The sequence below is a fragment of the Simochromis diagramma genome, unplaced genomic scaffold (genome assembly GCF_900408965.1).
Source record: "Simochromis diagramma unplaced genomic scaffold, fSimDia1.1 OVJJ01000501.1, whole genome shotgun sequence".
Lineage (NCBI taxonomy): Eukaryota > Metazoa > Chordata > Actinopteri > Cichliformes > Cichlidae > Simochromis > Simochromis diagramma.
Genome location: NW_024387320.1, coordinates 51,242 through 76,270, shown reverse-complemented (window position 1 = coordinate 76,270; position 25,029 = coordinate 51,242). Strand labels below are relative to the sequence as shown.

The 25,029-nt window shown below is 41.5% G+C and overlaps 3 protein-coding genes across 6 annotated transcripts; all 3 read right to left on the bottom strand.

Annotated features, from left to right (window-relative positions):
- Positions 1-1,728: 1,728 nt before the first annotated feature.
- LOC120717382 (INO80 complex subunit D-like) lies at positions 1,729-10,583 on the bottom strand. Of its 2 annotated transcripts, none has more exons than XM_040005325.1 (10): positions 9,288-10,583; positions 8,203-8,449; positions 7,301-8,115; positions 7,080-7,194; positions 6,776-7,000; positions 6,475-6,584; positions 6,135-6,268; positions 5,779-6,002; positions 5,471-5,628; positions 1,729-5,374 (listed from the first exon to the last, which is right to left on the bottom strand). In XM_040005325.1, exons 2-10 carry the CDS (start codon positions 8,418-8,420, stop codon positions 4,344-4,346), a joined length of 3,030 nt encoding a protein of 1,009 aa, XP_039861259.1. In that variant the 5' UTR covers positions 8,421-8,449; positions 9,288-10,583; the 3' UTR covers positions 1,729-4,343. The 2 variants fall into 2 exon arrangements, with proteins under 2 accessions (XP_039861259.1, XP_039861258.1); XM_040005324.1 differs by having other exon boundaries at positions 10,012-10,583.
- A 155-nt stretch (positions 10,584-10,738) lies between these two features.
- On the bottom strand, positions 10,739-19,936 carry LOC120717383 (NADH-ubiquinone oxidoreductase 75 kDa subunit, mitochondrial-like). Of its 3 annotated transcripts, none has more exons than XM_040005327.1 (19): positions 19,359-19,936; positions 18,686-18,765; positions 18,228-18,331; positions 16,992-17,099; positions 16,757-16,833; positions 16,532-16,613; positions 16,267-16,397; positions 15,996-16,181; positions 15,731-15,865; positions 15,521-15,635; positions 15,269-15,414; positions 15,062-15,190; positions 14,839-14,968; positions 14,592-14,752; positions 14,334-14,488; positions 12,949-13,124; positions 12,727-12,861; positions 12,503-12,575; positions 10,739-11,211 (listed from the first exon to the last, which is right to left on the bottom strand). In XM_040005327.1, exons 2-19 carry the CDS (start codon positions 18,762-18,764, stop codon positions 11,120-11,122), a joined length of 2,214 nt encoding a protein of 737 aa, XP_039861261.1. In that variant the 5' UTR covers position 18,765; positions 19,359-19,936; the 3' UTR covers positions 10,739-11,119. The 3 variants fall into 3 exon arrangements, with proteins under 3 accessions (XP_039861261.1, XP_039861260.1, XP_039861262.1); XM_040005326.1 differs by lacking the exon at positions 19,359-19,936 and adding an exon at positions 18,869-19,305; XM_040005328.1 differs by lacking the exon at positions 19,359-19,936 and adding an exon at positions 18,987-19,305.
- Positions 19,937-20,057: 121 nt separating this feature from the next.
- On the bottom strand, positions 20,058-23,291 carry gpr1 (G protein-coupled receptor 1). Its single transcript, XM_040005331.1, has 3 exons — positions 22,980-23,291; positions 22,089-22,189; positions 20,058-22,002 (listed from the first exon to the last, which is right to left on the bottom strand). Exon 3 carries the CDS (start codon positions 21,957-21,959, stop codon positions 20,883-20,885), a length of 1,077 nt encoding a protein of 358 aa, XP_039861265.1. The 5' UTR covers positions 21,960-22,002; positions 22,089-22,189; positions 22,980-23,291; the 3' UTR covers positions 20,058-20,882.
- Between the last annotated feature and the right edge of the window lie 1,738 nt (positions 23,292-25,029).

Sequence of the window (25,029 nt, the reverse complement as noted above, 5' to 3'; positions counted from 1 at the left end):
AGTCATTTGGATTTGGTTTATCTCTTGATGTGTACTTGATGAAAGGTTGTCACTTTATTTTCCCAGCAATTTTAAGATCTGACAGAAATTAACCAATTAGGTTGTCTTATGTCAGGGGTGTCCAACTCCAGGCCTCTAGGGCTGGTGTCCTGCAGGTCTTAGATCTCACCATGGGCCAACACATCTGAACCAAATGATTAATTCATTACCAGGCCTCTAGTGAACTACAAGACGTGTTGAGGAGGTAATTTAGCCATTTGAATCAGCTGTGTTGGATCAAGGACGCACCTAAAACCTGCAGGACACCGGCCCTTGAGGCCTGGAGTTCGACACCTGCCTCTTATGTTGATATGCAAATGTGTTGTTTTACCTGCAGGTAGAGCCCATGAGCCATAACAATAGTAAAGACACTGCTTTAACCAGAACTTTCAGATTTATTATTAAAAAAGCATAATTAATTATTTAATTTTTAAGGTGTGTTAGTGTGTCAGTAGTTGGACGAGTGAATGCAAAGCATGTTGTGTACTGTGAAATAAATGGAAAAATGAAGCCAACCAAACTAATGGTAGTTGGGTGAAATGTGAGGGCTCAAAGACTGAGACAGCCAGCTCTTAAATGCTCCAGGGAGGTTGGCCAAGTGCTCCCAGCTGCACTGATTAACACCACCTACCAGGAACCTGCAAGACAAACACAGAGGGACAAATTGGGAAAACATACAGCAAGTCCTGGCCAAGGCAGATGGCTGAACTTGGAAACAACCACTCCAATTTTGCCACTTTCCAGTGGCCAGTTTAGAAGTACTTACACGCATTTCTACTAAACAAACAAACAAAAAGAAAGCTGGTGCCAACAAGCTGGTATGAGCAGGGTGGCACTAAATTGCTGGGCTCAAATTTGGAACTGCTGACATCAGTGGCTTTGGGAGGCTTAGGTTTAGTGCTGCTTGTGATTAGCAGATTACAATCCAGTTTTTAGCTTCAATTTTCTTTGCACACAAAAGACCCAAGCGTCCTTAAATTCTCAAACATATTCAAATATTGACTAGTTAGAAGACCCCAAGTCACAGCTAGTGCCACACCACTGTCACGCTGGTGGATACATTTTTTTTTTATTTAGAGTTGGCTCCAGTTTTTCTTTAAGCCCTTTTGCCCTTAAGTTTAAAGCTTCAGTTCCATGACTGCTAAATAAAACCTCTGCTGATGATATCATGTGATATTGATCAGGTACCCCAGCTGACTCCACCTGGCAAAGAGTGCTGACAATATGCTACGTGCTACTGCACATACCAGTCCAGACAGACAGCATGGACACGGTAAAAGTTTTTCTTTTGATTTTTAGCTGGTGAAACTAAAAATCTGAAAAGCCGTGTTTAAATAAAGAGGGAGAGAGTCCTACCAGTGTAGTCTGGATTGGATACTGAAGGGGCTGCGCTCCAGAGTTCATAACCTGGAGCTGGGAATTAACAGCAGCCAGAATCAAAGGTGCAAAATCCAAGGTTACAGAGAGAGCGATAAAACTGAATTTATCACTGCTAAATTAGCCATGATATTTCAAACAGAACAGAAAATATATCATTAAACATAAGGCATATCCCCTCAGACTCTACAATGATTTGCATGCATATAAAAGGAGCTGTCAAACTGTGGCAGGGTGCACACGAGCACATCTCACCTCGCATTTTTTTTTTTAGGTGACCTTTGAAAAACCACGTTAAACCATGGCCTCAAATACCTCACAGCAAGTTTTATTTATACATCCAAAAACAAAAGATCAAATTTCTCACACTATATACAGATATTACATACAGTGTTTGTACACATATTACATAATTTGTACACAAGAAAAATATACATAAAAATGTAAACCTTTGTATACAAAAAATACCTTAGACAAATTAAACAAGGACCAATAACAAAAGGTGACTAGATTAGCTCATCCTATCTTTAAAAACAGTAATACAGTACATTCAATGAGTATAGGAATTTGTCAGCCATCTCTGAATTCAAGCAGTTACATGTGCCTACGAGCCCTGTAAATTTTGTTCTACGTGGTTGTCGGGGAGAGTGAACCGGTGCAGCGACTAATCTCATGCTATGCAGGATACAGCAGTATTGTCTCGCTTATTTTCAAACACACTTTCACCCAAACCTGATTCTTCCTATTGACTTCTAGGGGGCGCTGTTTGCGTTACTGACGACACCGCGGTCTCTGAGAAGCCCAGCCGTCCCCGGTGGAGCTACAGGTTTACACTTTGAGACTGTGTTCTCTCTTTGGAAGGGGCGAGGCAGAACTGGGCCTTCTCACAGCTGGAAACGATGGTCCGGCACAGGCTCAGAGCGGCTAATGGTGGCGGCTGTTTGTGTAATGAGCATCCAAGCAGGGCAAAAAAAAAAAAAAAAAGGCAAGACAGACATGGGACATATGAAACACCACCAGTCTCATCCACTCCTGTGCAAATCTAGGTTGAAAAAGTACGCTGATCTGTTCTTCTCCACCATCTGATGCATATAAATCCAATGTTTCTTACCACCAAGAAGCCAGTGATCATCGTCTTATCGTGATATTATTATTATTATTACTATTACGCTCTCACACAGAAAGGGTTGCAGCCCCATGCAATCTCAAGACTTCTTCCTGGAAGTTTAATAGCTATCAAAAATAAAAAATATTCTCCATCAGAATTGGGAAAAAAAAGAAAGACAGCATACAAACAAACATTGATCCCTCCAACAAAGACTTAACAATCATTTTGATAGCCATTAAAAGCAAGAGACTCATTCTACACAGACACAGGTTCCACTGAACACATTGCAAAGAACAATTTCAATCCATTGCTACTCAATAATTCACCAACAAACCCCAAGATAGAGACTGCTATTCTATATACCTAATACTCAACAATGTCTGATAATCTCTCAAATGTCTAATATATTACTTATCAAAAGCCGTGGTTGTACTGCTGTCGGGGTGGGGGTGGAGGCTCTTGCGTGGAAGAGCACTCTTTTTTTTTTTTTTTTGCTGTTTTTTTTTGTTTTTCAGACACCAGCTTTTCATCATATGTCTTTAAAAAATGCTTTATAACTGAGTAAAAGAGACAGTGCTTTACTTCAGACGTGCAAAATACACCAATTGTGTTACATCTAGCTGATGGGTAAAAATTTCCAACACCAATTCACTGCGTAAGCCTCCTCCGGGTAGCCTGGCCTGTCGTATTAGTGCGAGCCCTGAAACTGAACTTTTGTTATATGAGACATGCAAGCCACTAAATACCATTGTACGTGTGGACCAGAGAGCACCTTTGAGAGTAGACACTTAAAAGTCCCTGGATTGTGCCATTACCATCGTCGCTGTAACACTGAAGCTAATTTAATCAGCCTTAAAAAAAATCCACTCAGAGAGAAGTTGGCCTGACCTGATCGCTCGCCTCTAAAGGCTCTGCGGGGAAACTGTTAAAGAGGCCAAAATATCTTCCTGATCCAGCCTGGATTCATCGAGTGAAGCTACATGTAATGAAACCAGCGAAATACCTCACGATGCCAGAGTTATGTTCATGTATTTATTGCTTTAAGATACTAGATTTATTCAACTTCAAGTGTCTACTAGGCCACTCAAGAGTCCCACAACCAATGGTGAGGTCAGAGATTTTTGACGTCTGAGCAAACCAATAAATGAGCACATATACACTATACACAATATAAAAACAGCTGTTTAAAAGTATTTTGGTAAATTCATATGACTGTGAAATTGACTCCGTAAGATTCTATATCATGATGACAGTTAAATAGCTTGAAACATAATGGATCACAAAAATCTCTTGTTCTTCAGAGGGTGACAGAAGCAGTGTATGAAACAGGTGGGTAACAAAAAAGAAGAAAAAAATGCAATGGCCGTTTGAGCAAGGCAGGGTACAGCTGATCGTTTTAAGACAGGACTTGAACTGGCAAAGCAAACTAAACTGACCACTGACTGAGGCTTCTAGGAATTCTGAGCACTGTGACACAGATAATCTCTGCTTAGGTCCTTCTGCCAATTTTCACCCGTTTATTTCATCACAAAATCTGACTGTAACCCCCCACCCCACCATCCCACCCTGCTGACGAAACCACAAGGCATCGAACACGTGGACTCACACTGACTTAAAATCTCAGACACCGTCTGGCTACAGAAGGAACGAACAAAAATAGAGTAAAATCTGAGGCTGTGCAAATTCATTATCAATAGTGCACTATTACCACATTGCACACATGTAGCAGATGAACGGGGTGGTTAACGACTCAGTCAACTGGATTTTAAGTGACTGTGATTCCACAGACCGTCGTGCAGTAGCTGCGTGCCGCCTGCTCTCATTTACTTTGCGTGAAGGGTGGCGTGGCGCTGTTGGCACTTGCAGCGGTGGCACTAACTATAGAGAAGCCAGCAGGGGGCGCCGTGGAGCTGTGGCTGGGCTGCACGTCTTTTGGGATGCCACTGTGGGAGGCCAACTGATGGCCAAAGGCCGCGCTGAACTGAGGGAGCTGTTGCTTGGGCTGTGCGGAGGTCAAAAGATCGCGTGACGAAGATGGGAGCGAGGATGAGGGGGCGGGAGGAGTCGTTAGGCCAGTCAAGCCGCTCTGGGGCATCGCCGAGAGAGCAGCCATGGGCTGCAGCGTCACAGAGTGGGTGGTGGCGGGTGGAGTGGACAGGGAGGTGGATATGAGATGACTTTCTGATCCGATGAGACTGCCAAACTGTGTGGGGTCCGTGAGGGGGAGAGCGAGGTTGTTCCAAGTGGACCGGGGCGGTCCTGGCACCCCGCTCAGAGGGACTTCCAGGAGAAGAGGGGTGTCTGTCTGGAAAGAGCTGGTGTGGGGAGAAGATATGTGGTCACTGTATGGGGATGGCACATGCTCGCTGCTGTAGTGGCTGCCTTGGGGTGATGATGTGGGTGCGTCCGACTTGGCGAGAACGTGGGATGTGTGCGTCCTAGAAAACGTCCGCTCTGTTAAGGAGGTCTGAGTGAGCAGGGACGTGGTGGAGGGGGCCACTGTAGAAGAGGATGAGGTCAGATTGGAGCACGGCGCTTGGCTCTGGTTAACGGGCTGAGTTGGAGGTGAGGGGGGAAAGTGATCTCCAGTAGACTGCAGTAGATTGTCCTCCAGCTCAAGGCTGGTGAAGTTCTCGGGAGGGATGCGGCTGTTCAGCAGGTCTCCCATGCCCCCTGGTTGGACTGGACCAGGAAATACGGTCATGGCTCTGTGGTCCACTCCTTCTGTAGGGGCCAGGTCTCCCATGGAGGTTAGGCACACCAATGAGTCTGTGTAGGACCCCATAGCCTGCAGTGCACGTACCAACTCTTCAGCCTCCTCTGTGGTGGGCAGTAGCTCTCCGTTTTTACCTGCACAAACATTTGCAATGTTATAAAAATCACAGACTATGAGGAATCACACACATGAAATAAACAGCTGTGCACAAAAATGAGCTGCAAGACAACCTTCAAACAAGTCAAAGTCCTGCAGGTCATCAGGTAGTCTGGGTAACACGTCTGAGAAATCTTCCTGGTTTAGCTCAAGGTCATTTGGAATGTCTGTTATGTCATTGGTGATATCATCAGGAAGCTCATCTGTACTTAGATCTGGAGTCGAAGGGCTCCTGCAACAAAGGTTAGAGGAAAAGAATTCAACATGCTATTGTAGTGAAGAGGCTGTCCAGACATGTGTGACATGTGAGCTTGTCTTTCACTCTGAATATCCTACACCATTAAATTTCTAACAGCAGCAGAGAGACGCAGCTGTGGCACACCTGATGCTGGCCTGTGAGGGCATTGCTAGGCTCGTTAAAGGCATTCCCAGGTTCCCCTGCGGCAACGCTGGAGGGATAGGTTTTTGAGGCCTCCGCGGGCCTCTCCTCCTCTTCTTCTTATGCTTTTTGGTGAGCGCCGGTGGTTTGGTCTTTTTACGTGGCTTTCGCTGTTGCTGCTGCTGGTGCTGCACCCGTCGGTTTCCGTCCCCACGCAGGAAGTTATCCTGTGCAGAAGGAAAAGAACAGATAAAGCAAATCAGATTGAGACCCCCTCCCCCCCCCAATCTTTGCGGCAATGGAAGTTTTTGATTGATCCCACAATTCCAACAGTGTTTACCCTTAAACACTGAACTCACCATCTTTTTGGCATGCTCTTCGCAGAGGGGTGTCTGGTGCGTGATATCAAACACGGGGATGGAGCACTGCTGACCATCTGCAAATTTGGCTGTGCAACTTGCAAAGAGCTGCTGGGAACGATTCAACAGAATGTCTACAGAGAACAGTTAAGGAAAAAAAAACAAAAAACCCCGCAATGCACTCAACAGAGACCATGTGAACAACATACTCCAGCACAGGTGCAAACTTTATATATATCACAGTGTGTGATTTTAAAATAGCATGTACAACTGAGATTTATCAAATGTGCTTCCACATGTAGTGACCAGCTGTGCATAAGAGCGGCGGTGCAAAGGATACGCTGAAAGCAGTGTCGAGTGAAGGGCAGAGCTCTGTTGTGGCAGGGCTGGCCCTTTGTGCTGCCAGTGCAGGTCCCCGTGTCTGTGCTCTGCTGCGTTGGTGGAGCCACACTGCAGACACAAACACATCCAGGAATAAGCAAACACTGACAAACCAACATTTTTTATGTCGGGTTCATTGAAAGTTACATTCCTAAAGTTGAAATAAATAAGGTTTGTGACTGGTTTAACCGAGGTAAGGCCTACTAGCCATACTGTCAAACATAGCTTGACTTAAACAAAAGAGATGGCTGTGAGAATACCTCGATGAGCTGCAAGAGGCACCACTCAACTCCTGAATCAGCTGGCCTGCACATCTGGGGTTTTTACTGGCAGCGTGCAGCAAGGCTTTGCGGAAGGCATAGCGGTATCTCTTCTGCCGGATACGCGCCCTCTCCTGTCTGCACATGTGCTTGTACTTCTCCTGGAGGTACGAGCAAAGCCTAAACAGTCGCGTCCTCCGAGAGGAGCCGTCATCCTCTTCCAGCCTACATGGGGAACGAATGACAATCATCATTATGAAAAGTTACACGCTATACAACAGGGGTTGAGGATTAAGGTACCAACCCATTCTGCGGCCTCCATGAGCTCTGAAAAGGAGAAAAACGCTCTGCCATGTCTTCTTCTACTTCATCATCATCATCATCATCATCATCTGCACTGTCCTCCGACCAGTCCAATCCTGGAAGAGACCGTGTTAGGGCAGCTCATCTATCTACCTTTAAACAATCTTTCACAGTCATTATAAGAATCCACATGAATTCATAAACTATAAAAAGTTTGATCACCTAGATGAGGAAAGAGGTCTCCATGCTCCTGTTGTCTCTTGGCACAGAGCTGCACCAAATGTTGCAACCTGGCAAGGCAGCTGGCAGAAGGTGAGAAGGCAGTGGGACGCATGACGACCACATGCCGCTGATTGTTGCTGCCACTGTCCTTGCAAGCGGCAGGCAAGTGAGTAGCAGTCAAAGGCATTTTCCTGCTGAGCGATGGCCCAGAATGTTGCACTGGACTGGGTGCTGCATTGACGGGCAGCCCCGGAGGCAGAAAGTTGACCGTCTGAGGTGGTGGTGGATTGCATAATAAACCCTGCTGCTGTCCTGGGATGATGAAGGAAGTCGTGTTGGAGTGCTGGAGCTTCTGGAGAAGACCTGGCTGTTGCCGTGGAAGATGACTGTTGAGTGGTGAGGAAGGGTAGATGCGGGGGACAGGGGAAGGACTAAAGTGCTCAGGTGGTGTTTGGAAGAGGTCTGTGTCATGGCAGAGTTTCTGGTTAAGCACCAGGCGACTCTGTATTTTCTTCTTGATGGCGTTACTCTTCCGAGGAGTGCCCACCTCCTCACCATCTGTGTCATCCTCATAAAAGGCAAAAGGGTCCAGGCCTTCCCCGTCAGGGAGGGGTAACAGGCGTGTTAAGGGGGGAGATGGTGGTAGTTCATCTAGACCATTTGGGGCTTTCAGAGCTAGAGAGGGCACGGTAATATTGAGAGCCACTGACTCCAGGTGAGCAGCCCGTGAGCGCATTTCCTCTAAAGCATCGTGTTTCTTTTTCCGCTCCTTTTTGGGGATAAAGCCGAGAACCTGCAGGTGGCTGTTACAGTATCTGCAAAACAGGAACATATACTCAGTACACCCTGCAAACCCATGACTGATTGGCTCTGTAAATCAAAGCAGAATCAATCATACATACCGGCGGTCCTCAGACTTGGGGATGGGGTTGGTACACCGCTGGCTGTTGTACTTGGCCACATACTCGCATTGCTTGAAGGGAGCAGTCTTATCCTCCAGAACGTGCCGGATACAAAAAGCATAGCCATTGAGTCTGCGCTGTTTGCAGAGCTTTGGGCTGTACGAGCACAACGGCTTATTGTCTATCTCTGAGAAGTGTATGTGTTTGCCTTCATACATCACGTGACTCTTGTCCTTGACAACATCAGCTGATGGGATAAAGAAAAGGAAAAAAAAAAAACAGTAATTACATCACAAGCACAGTGAGGAGGTAACTATGCATTCACATGCCGGATTAAGAGGCAGAGCAAAAGCAACATCTTCCACAACAGGTAATACTTTCCTAATATTAGGTAATCAATCACAAAAAAGCTGCATTGTTTTAGCAGTAATTATTAAGTGTTACATTGAAACAAATAAAAATAATCTGCTTCATCATGAAACTACTATGAGTGTGTGCTGTGATTAATAAACTCAAATTTAAATAGTTGAGAAAATTACAGTGTTAGCCATTTCCATCCGGACATTCCTGTTAGGCCCTTTAATTTTCGGTTTCAAGCTCTCTCATTGAGAAACAGGTGGCACAAAGTACTTGATTTTACTCCACTGTTCATTTATTACGAGATAATACAATGGAAGTAAAACAGTGGGTTTGTCCGACAATGTCAAAAGCTCCAAAACATTTACCTGACTGTGCATTAGCACTGTCAGGCTAAAAAATATACTCACTATAAAAATACTTTATCTTTTGACTCGACAAGAAAAAATAGACTGCTCTTTTAAAACTGTGTACTGAACTCTTCATAACAAACACACCGCGTAGCATACACCTTGACATGCTTAATTATCGTATGGCTCAGCTACTACTTTAAACTTTGTAGGGGTTTTTAAGTTGGTGTTGATAGTGGCACAGCTCTTACAGCTAAAGTGTTCACTGAACACACGTTAACATGTTGTAAACCTGACCTTTACGTCAGCATAAGTTACATTAACAACTTTAATATAGGAGAACCGGGCAGGCAGCAAACAGAAAGTAATGTTAGTTACCGGGGAGCTAGCTTGCTACATTAGCTTGGAGCCGATAGACAGCTGTGAAACTTTATACTACGACAGAGTAAATATATCCAAGTACAATAACTACCTCTGGCCTAATTTAAAAAAAAAAAAACTTTATCCATCTTGAATCCAAAATATATAGTATCAAGACTGCCAAATACGTAAAGGCATATTCGCTTGTTAGCTTACAAAGCTAAAAACACAAATTAGTAGGCGGTAGCTAACCAGGAAACGGAAACATAAGCAAATGGCAATACTATAAAGGTTTATTTGCAGTTTAATTTATTTAGAAAAGGGTTAAAAATATAATACACTATTAATAAATAATCTCACCTAGTAATGAGATTTTACATTTTATAAACATGAAACATTTATGGTCAAATACTTTCAAACAAAGGGTATAGATACGAGGCGTATGGCCTGTCCCCGAAGGCCTCCATAATAATCGATATGAATTATAACAACCACCCTTACATAATGTGAAATTAGAAGGCCACATCGCTTAAAAATGTAAACATCTCCTTAATTTCCACATCTGCTTTAGGCACCAACTCATTTCGGTACATCACAAGCTTTTACATGAAATATGTCACGAATAAGAGGCCTTTTAGCATCGATCGGACAGCGGCCTCTATTAAAACCACTGGCCGACTGAAGCCCGCGCAGAACGGTACACTTAGAAATTGAGGCCGGGGCTGTATACGATTTCGCTTACCTTGAATTGGTATGGGCTCTGTATGGTATTCGCTCCAGATAGACGGCCGAAATGTCTATTAGAATCAGCTAGGCTATTTGCGCATCGATATTGGAGATCGGTTAGTAACGGCGATCTTCACCGAGCTCGGTTGATCTTGAAATAAGGACGCATATAAATACAGGCTATCCAGAGCAAATTACAAGCAGTAGGTAGGCTGCTGTGGATTTTTGTTGGATCCACAGCGGACTCCTCACAGCACCACTACAGGCACTGCGGGGACATGACAACAGTCCGCTCAACAACAACAACCTCTCCTACCATATTGGAAATTCAACTTTATTAAAAGCTCCTTCAGTGCACAACTATCACGTTAATTTCTTTATGAAACACTTTGTGTGAAGGGTAGTGCCGTGTACTTGCCCCCCTTTTAAAACCACTGCATGGAAGCAGACTAAATCAGGGGTGTCCAGCAAATTGTTAGTGAAATCCACCTGGACCACGACTATCATCCTCCATATGAATGAGTTATCAGCTCTGCTGCCACAGTGTTGCCGGCTTGTTCAGTAATGATGGACCACGTGCCAATAAAAATACCACAGCCAGTGAATAGAAAAGTTCAGGTGGAAGTCATTTCACACAGGAAAAGTGGAATTTACTGCATCAACACATTTTTTTTTTTCTTTTAAACAAAAAGGCACAATCTTAAATGGAGGGTTAGACTTGCTAAAGGTGATTGGTTTATTAATATATATATCACATTTACAAAGAGCTACACTTTTTAAATACTATTTATTTTAAATATGTCTAGGAAAATATATTGTCAGTTTTACAGAAAGACAAACATAAAGATTTTTAATCTTTGGTCACGCCTACAAAAATGTGAGCACTGATGAAGGGAAAAAAACTGTGAGGTGTGCATCTTTGAATACTTGGCAGATCTAAGATGACATTTTCACTCAGCCTACATCACTTAAGACACATTTCTGCAGGTATGTTTGCTCACATTATGAAACTTACTCTATAGTAGAATATCTAAGTCAAAACAAGTGCAAATACGTTTCTCGGAATGTGCAAATAAAGGAGTTGTGCGTATCGTCTAGGAACTGGATGGCTATCCATTCGTGCTTTAGCATATGGCTGGTTCATCCACAGCTTGTGCCCCCTCTGTGACGGCTTTCACACACTTCGCCATGGTTTGGGAGGCTCTGCTTATTGGATCTGTGGGTAAAGATTGAATTCTTAAATGTACCCTCAAATTACCGGCCAAAATTTATATTACACACAAACACGTATACACACACACACACACACACACACACACACACACACACACACTGAGACCATTGAGATTAGACCATGTATAATGGTAAAAAGACCATTACTACATAATGTAGTGAATTATAACTTACAATTTTAATGCTAAAATATCAAAAATATTTAAACAAAAGTGTCAAATTAGAATCTAAAATTAAAACCTGCTGTAAATTACAAATTTGTAATCACAGCAGATTATTTTTGTATAAACTTGGCTATAAGCAGACAGCTTGTAATGGCAATTATACATTACAGAAAGTACATTTATAATTTTTTCAAACAATAAAATCACTGCATGAACACAGAGTTACTAGCAGCTCCTCATTACTACTGATTTATTTATTTTGTTAAATTGGCTATTGTTATTTATTTACTTTAGATGTTCTATCTGCAATGAAAATTAATGTAAACTGCTGATTTTAATTCCTCCTTATGCCTTTTGCAAATTAACAACAGCCCGATTGCAATGCTCTGAAAAAAATCAAAATTGTCAGCAGGGCTCCGTTTCCTCTAACCATATACATAATAATAATGATAATAATAAAATGAGTATTTATTTCAATCTAGGATAATGTCACTAATTCAAAACTATAAAAAAGGGACATTTCAAGGATATTCCTGTATCAACATGAATAACTTAATAAAACCAAATCACTATATTCAATATACATCATTGATTTTGAATGTATGTTACATGAAAACACAACCATAATTTTTTTTTTTTTTTTTTTTTTTTTTTTTTTTAAATCTGTGTTTACATTTCCTAGGCTATACATTCAGTAGTTTTGCCATCTTTAACTGCAGATTAAAATCCTCTCTATATTAGCACAGCAACAAATACAGTAGCTTTTCGCTCAACTTTATATTTTCCATTTATCTGGGATTAATAACACTGTTATGAGGAAATGTTTGGCTTTATCTAATATCTATTTGTATTTATCAAATTCTTGTAACTTCACTGATCACTTCAGCAGGAACACAGTGCCTAAGTGTCCCTCCTTATGCTTTGAAAGGCAGGCATTAGTATTACTACATTATTTTCTCTCTATGAAAAGAAAACAAACATTGTTCTAATTAACTGATGTACTTGATACACTTAGAGCACTTTGGAATGAAAACAAGATTAGACCTGCATTAGCCAGAGGAAGAAAAAAAAAAAGACATGCACTGCTCAACTGGATTACTCGTGACCCACCTGTCATATAAAAGTCCTTCACAGTAAGCTGTGGAGGAACTAAAGGTTCAGTAAGGAGAGTCTGGTTCACTGCCTGCAATAGATAAGCCAGATATCATGCAGAACAGTGTGACATAAACGGAGATAAATTAACTGTACAAACCAACATTTAAATCCAGCTTTACATTTCCTCCCCCTCTATGATCACCTAAAAATAGAAATGCTAGAAGAAGATAACAGCTGACCTTAGATAGCTCATTAGCCTGCTTAAAATAGTTGGCCTCCTCTACGTCATCATATCGCACGAGATTTGGGGAAACCTCTGCCAGCCTATCACGCACTTCATCCAGAGTGTCATACGGCAGAGTCACTCCAGCAAGCTTAAAAGCGTATGAAAAAAAACACAGAGCATTTAGTCACATTTTATTTCCCTGAGCCTCGCATGTTTATGATGTGCTCTGGTTCACCTCAGATACGACTCTGATGATCTTCCAGTCCTCTCTGGCTGCGCCTGGAGGAGTCACTGCCACCTTGGTCTGCTGGGCACGACCTTCAGTGTTCACATACGTGCCACATTTCTCAGTGTATGCAGCTCCGGGTAGGATGATATCAGCCATTGGTGCACTGACATCGCCATGGTGACCTGGGCATTACGAAATAGAAAACTGGAATTAAGTAAAAACAAACTTATTGTTCCTCAACATGTATTCTTCAAGTCCCTAAGGGAATGGTTACCACTATTTTTCCAAACATGCCCTCATTTGATTGTGCAAGTCTTGAACTGCTTCTAGTTAAACAGACTTTCTTGTCATTTTTAACGTGGAATTGAGCAACAGTTCTCCAGGCCTTCTGATTCAAGCCTCACCAGAAATGGTCTCTGTGGAAGGCTGACTGTCATTTTTAAGGAAGGGAAACTGGAAGAAGAGCCAAAGGTATGTCAAATTACACAAGAACTGCTCCGAAACTAAGTACCAACAGGCCTTAAGGAGCAATGACTTGAAATTTTGGTTCGAACTGCCATCAATATGTATGGAGGAGGTTATGAGAGAGGTACAACAGTGAGTGTCTGTAGCCATCTGTAAAACAGATGGATCCCAGACCTCAGCAATATTAAAGGAGTCTGGGATCAGCTAGACCGAGAACACAACAAAAAGGCAGCCGACAGCCAAAAAAAAAGAGGTTTGAATGTCCTTCAAGAAGCCTGGAGAACGATTCCTGAACTATACCTGAAGAAATTACAAGAAAGCTTGCCTAAGAGAGTTCAGGCTGTGTGGAAGAATAAAGTTGGTCATATTGTTTCCCTTAAATACTGCATATCCATGCATTTTTGCACCCAATTCCCATTTTTCTAGCAACATATGAAAAATATGAGGGGTAGATAAAGAGTGAAGGATGTTGTAGAGATACCATTTGGGCACTTAAGCCATTTAAATGTCTTTAAATAATTTAGTTTTCTGTCACACCTGTAAATAAAGAAAAACTTTTTCTTTATTCATACATCCACCTATTTTCTTAACCCTTATCCAATCCAGAGCTGTGGTGGGGCTGGCGCTTATCCCAGCTGCCATGGTGCGAGAGGCAAGGTGCACCCTGGAGAGTTTGCCAGTCTATCACAAGACTAACACAGAAAAACCCACAACCATTTACGCTTACATTGACAGCAAGGGCAAACTTTAAATCACAGAGTAACCTGATATGCATGCCTTTGAACTGTGGGAACATGGCAGATTATGTCGTGAGAAAAACACCTACACAGTGAGAAAAGGTCATGGGTTCAATTTTTGCTTTTCTGTGCCAGTGTTTGCATGACTCCACAGTGACCCGGAATTTTAAGGTTTTGCAAAAAGCTGACCTTGATAAATTATCAAGCTATTCTTAGGGAGATCTTGGCGAGTGATGGAGCCAGCATCAGCTCCAAGTAGGAACAGAACTTTGGGTGGGTTCTTCCTGATAGCATCCACTCCTGGCTTGTACCCCAGATCAAGTGCAGCTACTTGACTGGCAATCCTGATAAGATGAGGACAAAGGTTACACTCACTACAGTAAAAATTCCTTTCCAACATGGTATTGTTATTAAAAACTTTACTAATAATTTTTACAAGCATTTGACCTGTGAAGCACATTGAGAACCTTCCAGGTTTCCTCCACTCCACTGCTGACGCGAGCATTGTGAGCAATGGTTGACACAGCAGCCATTATCGCAGCCCCATCCTCTCTCTGCAGGCAACCGCTGCCAACTACAACAGCAGGATGCTTTGCTTTGGCCATGACCTGCAACAGAGAATAAAACACACAAAATTAGTGAGAGACATTCAAGTCGATTGATGACATTCAAAGAAAAGAAAGGTCAGTGTTACCTGGAAGAATGGGTGAGTTCCTGAAGCAATTTCTTCAAGGATCTTGGCTGATTCACCAAGATGCTCATATGTGTAACTAAGGTCCACCTCCTTTCCCACCAGAGCCACATGTAACTCATTGTGCAGCCAGCTATAGCAGAGACACCAATGTTTACACAGAAGAACAGACTTATGTTGTCAGATTTACAGTTTCCCCATTGTTAAACAGCCATGATTTACTTACCCTTTTCTGACCCGTGCATTAAACAATGGAGCCTCATACCGTGGGTTAGAGCCAACTAAAAGTAGCAGGTCAGCTTCTTCAATCCCAGCAATTCCAGTGTTCAGAAGATAGTTTGAACGCAGGTCAGATCTAGAAAAGTCAGTTAGTAAAAGAGTTGGACGTGTGTGCATCAATGGCTTCAATTTTCATTTCTGGTATTCTTTTTACCCTGCTCCAGCCATGGGGAATGTCTCCTCAGTGCACAGGTTGTCACTATTCAAATGGTTCAGCAAGTCTTTCAGGGAAATGAGAGCCTCCGCATCGACCAAACCTCCAGCAATGGCAGCAATGTCCTTTCCTTCAACTCCTTGCAACTGTCAAACAAAAACGGTTGGTATTCAGGTATTCTGAATCAGTGTTAAATTGCTGTCCAATGTTTTGATGAGCTTAGTTACTGTAATTCAATTAAGAATTTCGTACTGCTCCAGCAACTCGAGTCAGCGCGTCTTCCCAGGATGTGGGAACCAACTGCCCAGACTCATTTTTCACCAGTGGCTGAGTAAGCCTCTGTCTCTTAAGCCCATCATAAGCAAACCTGCCAAGTTCGAGCAAAAAGCAGTTCAGCAATAATGTAAACACCAAGCACAAGTGTATGTCTATGATGCAAAGTTTGGGTGATGTGAAATGAACCTGGTTTTGTCTGAGATCCATTCCTCGTTAATATCTTCATGAAGGCGAGGCAGAATCCTCATCACCTCGCCGCCGCGAGTGCTCACCACGATGTTACTACCCACAGCATCAAGTACGTCAATCGATTCAGTCTTCCTGCAAAAAAAAAAACAAAAAACAAAAACAACCAACAACAACAAAAAAAGAGAGAATACATAAGTCTCAAAATAATTAGTTGGAACCCTAAATAGCTACACAAGATAATCTAAGAGCATAATCTAAAAACCTGGTCTCCCATGGGCGGGCAGTGAAAGCATACGGTTTAGAGGTCAGGGCTCCCACTGGGCATATATCAATAATATTCCCAGATAATTCCGACATGAACATCTTTTCCACGTAAGTCCCAATCTGCAGATCGTTGCCTCTGCCAGTGGTGCCCAGCTCTTCCACGCCTGCAATCTCACTGGCAAAGCTAAAAGAGGAAAAGAATATATGCATTTTAATATTTCACATGAACACGGCAACTCGACTTGTTTAAATATTAAAGCATGACTCACCGCACACAACGAGTGCACTGAATGCAGCGAGTCATAATAGTTTTGATGAGGGGGCCAATGTTTTTATCTTCCACGGCTCTTTTGCCCTCTGTGAAGCGGCTTCTGTCGCTGCCAAACTGCATGGACTGATCCTTTACACAAGATTTCACTCAGTTTTAGTAATTAATCAATAATTTCTAAATTCAAAACCCCATAATATCTGTTTTAAACACAATAAAGACTATAATGAGCAGATCTAGAGTGGTGGTGATCATCTATAATTTACCTGTAGGTCACATTCACCTCCTTGATCACAAATAGGACAATCTAATGGGTGGTTAGCCAGTAGGAACTCCATCACCCCCTCTCTGTGAAATTTTTAATAAAAGATTACTTTCATGTGGGAGAATCCCAACCAACCAAGTTAAAGAACAACAAATAAAAGTGACCAAATTTCACCGTAAACTTTACAAAACAGATAAGTGACGTTTAATTAACAGGTTGAAGGTACCTGGCCCTCCGTGTCTTGTCAGAATTGGTTAAAATGTTCCAGCCTTTCATGACAGGCATAGCACAAGCTGCCACCGGCTAGATAATAAATGAAAAAAGATGACATGATAATTAAAGTAGGCATACTTTTATCTCTGCAAGACTGGGCAGAGAAACAAAACACAAAGAGACATTTGTGGCTTTCTAGAGTTGAAACGTAGCACACAGGAATCATTAAAAAAAAAAAAAAAAAGTACCTTAGGAGCTTTTTCTATCTCCACAAGACACATGCGGCAGTTTCCAGCAACTGACAAGCGCTCGTGGTAGCAGAAGCGGGGAATCTGCATGCCTGCCTTCTCACACGCCTGTGACAGAAAACAACTGCAGGGTTATACTGAATACTCGTACAGTGCTGTGAAAAAGTATCTGCCACTTTCCTGATTTTTTTGCATATTTGTCACACTTGTATGTTTCAAATTTTAATATTAGACAAAGATGACCCGAGTAAAAAGAAAATGTATTCTCCAGTTGATCATTTCATTTATCAAGGGGCAAAGGCTCTCTATCGGTTACGTCACCTTTCGCAGCAAGCATTTGTAATAACTAGCAATGAGTCTCTCACATCACTGTGGAGGAATTTTGGCCCACTCTTCTTAGCGGAATTATTTTTATTCAGCCATGTTGGAGGGAAGCCATGCCAAAGCATTTCAATCAGAATTAAAGCAAGACTTTTGACTAGGCCATTTCAAAAACTTCATTTGGTTCTGTTTTTCAGCCACACAACAGTGGATTGAAGGTTTGTCCTGTTGTATAACCCAAGTGTGCATGAACCTCAGGGTACAATGTGATGACTGGACATTCTCCTCAAAATGTTCTGGTAGAGAGCAGAATTCATGCTTCCAACAATGACAGCAAGTCGTCCAGATTGTGAAACAGCAAAGCAGCCCCAAACCAGGACACTACCACTACCATGTCTAAATGCCAGTGTGATGTTCTTTTTTTTAAAAAGTGCTATTATTTTTACAGCAGATGTAATAGGATGCATGATCTTGGGGATCATCAAGATATTTTTTGGCAAACGTAATATGAGGGAAAGGCTTTGTAACACTTTCCAGACTGATTGATGTCAGTGATTTTGTTTCTCAGCTGTTTATTGAGATGTAGTATGATGTGTTGCATTTTGAGATCCTTAAGCCTGCTGTACTTTGTCTATTTAAGTGATTCTTTGACTAAACAAGTCTTACAGTCATCAGGCCTGGGTGTGGCTAAAGAAACTGAGCTCAGTTTTCCAAAACATGTGGTTAATTACAGTTAATTTATGAATTAACAGCTTTAATCCCTTGATAAATGTGAGTGACAATTAAACACTGCATTTTCTATTTACTCAGGTTACCTTTGTCTATTAAAAATTGTTGGACAATATGAAACATGTAAGTGTGAAAAATATGCAATACGTTTTCACGGCATTGCATATCTTAAAGTTTAGCCATTACCTGCAACACAGTTGTTCCTGGCTCCACCATAACAGGCTTCCCATCCACAAACACCTCCAGGAGGTTACTGGCTGCTGCTGCTGTTGCAGTGGATGCAGGGCGAACTTCGGGCACACACAGAACATTTTACTGCACAATATTCCCATATAATACATTATTCCCAATTCCCATAATATACACATTGCATCATTTAATATATGTATCATTTCGTGCTACAACAAATTCATTATGACAGTCTTTGGTTAAACTGTGCCAACAACAGCCCGGCACCAAATGTGGTACCTGGGAGCTCTATAATCCAGCCTATAATCCATTAATGGCGAAAGTAACAAGGGTGGCAAGCATTAAAACATTTAGTTCTTTGAGATGACTGACAAATAGTTTAACTATGAAGCGATACAAATACAATGATGTCCTTAAACTTGATAAAAATAAAAGAATAAAAAAAAAAATGTTACCATTGTGAGTCACAGCCGTGCCTCCTTTGCTAATAGCTGCTGGAAAGAGACTGCGGGTCGCAACAGGCAAACGCAACATGCTGGAGGAGAGGCAGAAACACGACATCAGGTGTACTGTTAGCTCCACTGAAAGACTTCACAGGTTACCGCAACGCTTTTAGATGTGTAATGCGGATGTCTGACCTATAAACCTCTGCTAAATTAGCACTCATGCAGCTTCCAAAACAAAAACAGAAGTAAGCTAGCTAGCTGGTGCGCCACATTTGAAAACAACACGAATAGAGACTAAAAGAAACCTCACATGAGCAATTACAACGCTTAATATTCTGGAAGCCCAGAAAATGTTGGAAATGTTTCGAAATGCGGCACTAATTACAGTTAACGTTGCGCTGGCTAAATGTCTCCCAGGCTAACAATAATAACGGTGTTAGCTCGTGAAACTTAGCCTCGTATTATTACAGTGATGCCGCGCGAGGTGTTATTTTAACATTTTTGTGACGTTAAATTAAATTAATGTGCATCTGATTGTTGCATTCAATCAGACGTCACGCGGTCCGCTACAAACACGTAAACGTAACAACCGCAAACTAAAGCCCTGCAAGCTAATAATGTCACTGTATTCAATGCTAATGAATCATTTTTTAAAAATTGTTTGTTGTGACCGGTTACTTACCTTGCCTATGTCTGTCCTCAGGAGACCGCCTGCACCGCAGATTGCGCACCGTCCATTCTGCTGCGTCACGGATTAAGTAATCCTGTAATCCAAACAGCAGGGCCACTAAACAGTGTCTGAGATAATAGTATAAAAATTCAACAACAGTACGAAGTGATGTAAACCTCTCCTTAGCAGATATCCATCTTATCTACAGCTGTTTGTCTCTGATGTGGCTCAGTGACAATAACAGTCTTTTTTCCCTCCCTAACCAACCCCTAAGGTCTAGTCTCAGTATTATACATACACCTGGATGAGCACATTTATGTAGAGAAAAGAAAGTATCTTTGGGGTCAAAGGTCGTCTGCAATTGAAGTGAAATCGATTGGAAAAGATTGAAAGAATTGTTAGCTTCCTGTCCATATATTCCCACAGATATAAAACAGCATCCTTCCAGTCAGGGTGGTGACAGTGATGTAATACTTACAAATCAGGGTTCACCCTAAATGGAAAAAAAAAGAAAGAAGAAAAAACAGGAATGGCTGAATTTGTAAGCAGACCCTCGGGGAAATGAATAGTGAATGCATGTCTGGACCTTTGTTGATGGCGTGCAAACTTTCTAGGACTGCAGGAAATCTTGTCTGAGTCTACATAAAACATCAAATTCTTCTCTTAGTTCTTATCAAATCACATAAAATAAGACACTAAAGCACAGTCAGGTTCAGAAGAACAGATTTATTAAGATATATATCTTTAAAATATATTAGAATAAACATGTTCATACAGTTTTTAACCAGCATAAACATCCGTAAGATACATTAATACATTATTCTAGCAGCTCATATGGCAATATAAAACCAAAATAATGCTATGTTGCAATGGAGACTACAGTCAAAAAGGACGATTTTTGTCATCCATAAGAACCAAAGCAGTACTTACAAGATGTCTTGATTGAAAAGTTTGAAATACAGACAAAGTGGCTAAATGTCACATAAATATGTGTAGTCATAGTTGCAAGGTCTAATATTTCATGATTTATGTTGTAAAATATTAATAGCAGTCATCCATCACCGTTTTCCACTGGCCAAGGAGGCATGTTGAAATTACTTGATTATTGTAAGGAGCAGTCCAACCATCACGCAGGCGTTTTACCAGTCGGTAACTCGTGCATGACCATTAAAATCTTCAAGCAGGGACTTCCTGGTGTGTTTGTTTTGCAATTTATTTGAATGATTAGAAACTAAAATAATTGCAGATAGATTTTCTGTTGATCAGCTTAATGGTTTTGATTTCATCTTGCCAGTTTCTCTGCAGATAGCTAGGTTTATGCAAAGTAGATGGAAAGATATTGAATCTGTGTTTATGTTCCATTTTCCATTATCCATGAAGAGTAATTGTCAGTTGAAGTTGGCGTGACTCTGCCCAAATAAAACATAGGAAAAATCTTAACAACTCTAATAACCCTCTACATTTATGCTAAAGTAATACTTAACCACTTCTTCTTTTTTTAAATGGAGAGCTTCACAAGTCTGGGGATAGTAACAATCAGATTGTTGATGATGCCACGTGCTCACCGTGAACACCATTCTCATAAACTCCTGCCACAGATTCGATCTCAGTGACAGAGATCGACTGGCTGAACTCTCTAAGTGAATTCTTGGTTATGTCCAGACAGGCTTGCTTGATGATATTGCGCACTTTTTTAGTCAGGAACATGTACAGCAGGGGATTTACACAACTGTTAAAAAAGCCCAAGCTAGTGGCGAGAGGAAAGCCAGTTTTCAGTAAATTGTGTAAGTAAGGTGAGGAATGTATGGTTAACTCCATCAGGCTGAAAGTATGAAAAGGTGTCCAGCACAAAAAGAAGGCGAGGATTACTGCAGTGACTGTTTTGGAGAAGCTAGACAACTGAACCGAACTCCCAGATTGTTTCATTTTCACTATCAGAAGTATACCCGTCACGCTTATAGCAGTCAGCGGTAAAAGAAAGCCCACAGTGGTGCGGATAATCACTATCGTGATGTGTCTCATGGCTGCTATATGAGGGTCGTGTGTGTGGAAGTTGTTGAAGCACACCACCTTGTCGCCCAAGGTCATCGTGTCACGAAAGATTAGAGCGGGACTGCTCAAGATGGCGGCTAGCCCCCAAATACAACCACATGCGAACCAAGCTCGGTTTACGGTGCGATACTTCTGACACCAGTTAAGATGGACGACAGAAATGTATCTATCTATACTGAGCACTGTGAGAAACAGCACACTGGCATACATGTTCATCACGGACACAAAAGAGTTAATCTTACACATAGCCACACCGAACTCCCAGTGGAAGTCCCGCATAATGTAATCAATGAAGAACGGCAGGAAGAGCACAAATACAAAATCGGCTATGGCAAGATTGAGCAACCACACGCTGTTGACTCTCTTTTTGCATTTAAATGCCATCACCCAAATAACAGCTCCATTGCCGATCACACCAAGCATGAAAGAGATTATGTAGATAACTACAGAGAAAATGTGCATAGGTTCTGTCTGACTGTGCTCAACCTTAATATCGTCAATGTCACCATAATCTAGGTCGTAACTGTACGTGTAGTTATAGTCATCAGTGGAATCATTCATGGCTGCAGGGATGGCACGGCTGGAACTTGTCTGCTGAATATATCTGTGAGGGAAAAAAAATCATAATGGGATGAATTCCTGTAAGTTGACCTGCAAGCAAAGCATTCAGCTTTCAACACATGTTCTCACCTCAAATTCTTTGTGACTTTGCCAGGAAGTTATCATAGAAGAACCAGATATCTGCCTTGTCTCTCCTTTCCGGTCAATTAGTTCCTATGTTGAAGTTAGATCTGGGTGTGTCATGAGAAAGCATGGAACATCATGTCAACATGATTTAAATCAACAACTGGACAGTGAGACGCTTCACCCGTCAGGCAGAAAGAATCCTTTGTAACTCACTGTAAACAAAATGCAACAATACTGTTTGACATACACTGTTTCGGGAACAATTCATGATTCCATGTTTCAACTTTATCAAGGACATGCACATTAAGCTACTTAGCATTATCACCAAGGTTAGAATAAGGCAGCAAATTAACCCTGAATCAGTAAGCACAGGCAAATACTCATATTTTTTCTTTTTTGGGACTAGAAAAAATATGAGTATTCGATGTAGCCCTTTAGTAAATTTATTGAAAGTATTAGAGTAACTGATTTAAAAAGAAATATGTTTAAAAAAAAAAAAAAAGACCGTGATTATATGGGCAAAGTGCTGTGCGTAAAATCAGTTGCATTAAGAAGAAGAAAAGTACAACCCTTCATAATTAGAAGTACCAAACGATGCTAAACTAATTTCAGTTAAGAATACAGTAGAATAATGAGCGGCCAGTATGAATTAAGATTAAGTAAAGTACTGAAAGCAGATTGCAAAACAGCTCCAACCTGCTGCATCTCAATACCGATCCCAGTAAACCGTTACGACTTATGAGCTGGACGAAATAACCAGCCTGCAAATACGAAGCGTCAGTCTCTAATAAAATTAGTGCCACATACACACTATTGGCACACTGGAAAGAAAAGAAACATAGACTTGGTTTTTGTTTTGTTTTTTCCTTTAGAATTTAAAGGTGGATCGCTTACCAAAAGCGCAGCCCTCCGCGTTTGGGTCTAAACACCAGCTCCTCCCGGGTGATAATGTCACAGCTCCCGCTGTCTTAGCCTTTTAGCTCCGTTATGCTGGGCCTTGTTCTGAACTTCCCACTAGTCTGCATCAACTCTTTCCATCCAGACTAAACTCGGAGCAGAGTGTTAGGGGGTTACACAGTGGGTGCGCCTGTTTGACGCGTGAAAGAGGGAAGAAAAGTTATTGGTCAGTGCTCTGAAAGTTGAATGCGGTCATTCAGCAAAACTGGGGCTGTTCCTCCTAACTGCAGAGCGAACCAGGAACGCGAGCTTCCCCCCATCAGGGGATAGACGGAAAAGTTACGAATGTTGCAAATTTTATTTTATCATTGATTGATTTTTTCTCTCTCGCAAACACGCAGTGGAAGCTTGCATAGAAAAGGGTTCCGGGCTGTCGGCAGCTTCTTCCTTCTGCTTTTAATTTGCAGACTTGTCGGGGTTTTTTTTAATTCCAGTTAAGGGGAAAAACAGAGAGACAGAAAGCTAGAAAAAATGTGCAAGGCCAGAATTTTATTTTTATAAAATCAAGCTTGATTTGCAAAAGCCAGATTTTGAGCCCTACACTATGAAGTGTGTCACTGTAGATCCATGAAAACTTATGCCTACACCTACATGCAATCATAAATCTGTGCAGCTGTAATGCCTTTCATTAGCTGCTTCCCGGTACACACCCACATGTACATATACACAGTGTGGACAGCACAAGCTGACATAACTCAGCTGCTCCTCGTTTTAGTTTGTTTCCTGATGCAAGCTTCTCCGGCAACACAACAAACATTCAGTTCAGCATTCAGTTGTTCAAAGTATGCAACACATGCTCTGTAAAGTGAGCATTCTCATAGCCAAGTTGAAATTCAGGCAAAGCACAAGTTTAAAAGTTAAGGTACACTCAGAAAAATTCAGCAATTAAAAAAAAAACTTGAACTAATTGAATTACATGTACAGTTTCCATGTAATTTTGTTTCAGAAGTACAATGTAAAATGTTACTTTTAATGGAATCTGGTCAAATTAAATGTACTTGATTGGTATACATTCAGTTAACAGCAAACAATAAACAATAAAATGATTAATAGTGGCGTAATTCGTCCTCATAGGGTTTTAATGAAGTTATTACGTAGTCAGACCAGTTAAATGTAACATATAATGTTTTATTTTTCTGTGTAATACATTAAAGGACCTTAACCCATCATATTTTCCACACTAAGATGAAATGCATTTATGTGTGATGGATGGTTAACTACACACATTCTCTGTTCAATCATCACAACTTTACTTTATGCTTCAAACTTGCTTTACTTGCTCTGGGGAATGGAAGTGGAAGTAAATATGTGCTGCAACAATGTCTGATGTAATTACAGAGGGGGAAACAGGCTGTTTACATACATAAATACAGCCGGCATGTGTGTCTAAATCGAAAATTATAGAGAAAAATAGACACATTTCTGTGTTACAGTCTGTAATCAGTGGTGCCACAATATTCTCTGTGGGTTGAGATGTTGAAACACATTGCACTTATGGCTACGCTCCAATTAGTAAGGTCATCACATGTTCTCTATCAGCCGTCCAGCACAAAACATGCTGTCACATCACAATCTGAAACCTCTTTACGAGTCAAATCGTCAAATAACTCTTTCTATCCTATCATTAATAAGATTTAACTGGCAGGGAGTTCATACTACCACTACTGCTTGCTCATCACCGTTTGTTTCATCAGATAATCACACAGTTTCATATTAATCTTAAGCTCAAAGTGAACATGTCGCTTCACTGTGGACCATGCAGTCCTGAGGGGGGAGCTGTCACATCCTACAACAGCTCTCTGTTTTCCACCAAATTATAGAGGCTAACAATCAAACCTTACCCTTACATCATCCAGTGATATTCATACATGGGCACTGTCACACACTCATGTCGTTTCACACAGACTTTTATGGAAACTTATAAGAGCTGTCGTCATTACTGACGCACACTTCTGTTCAGTTTCATGTTTCAATTCCTTATTTTCCA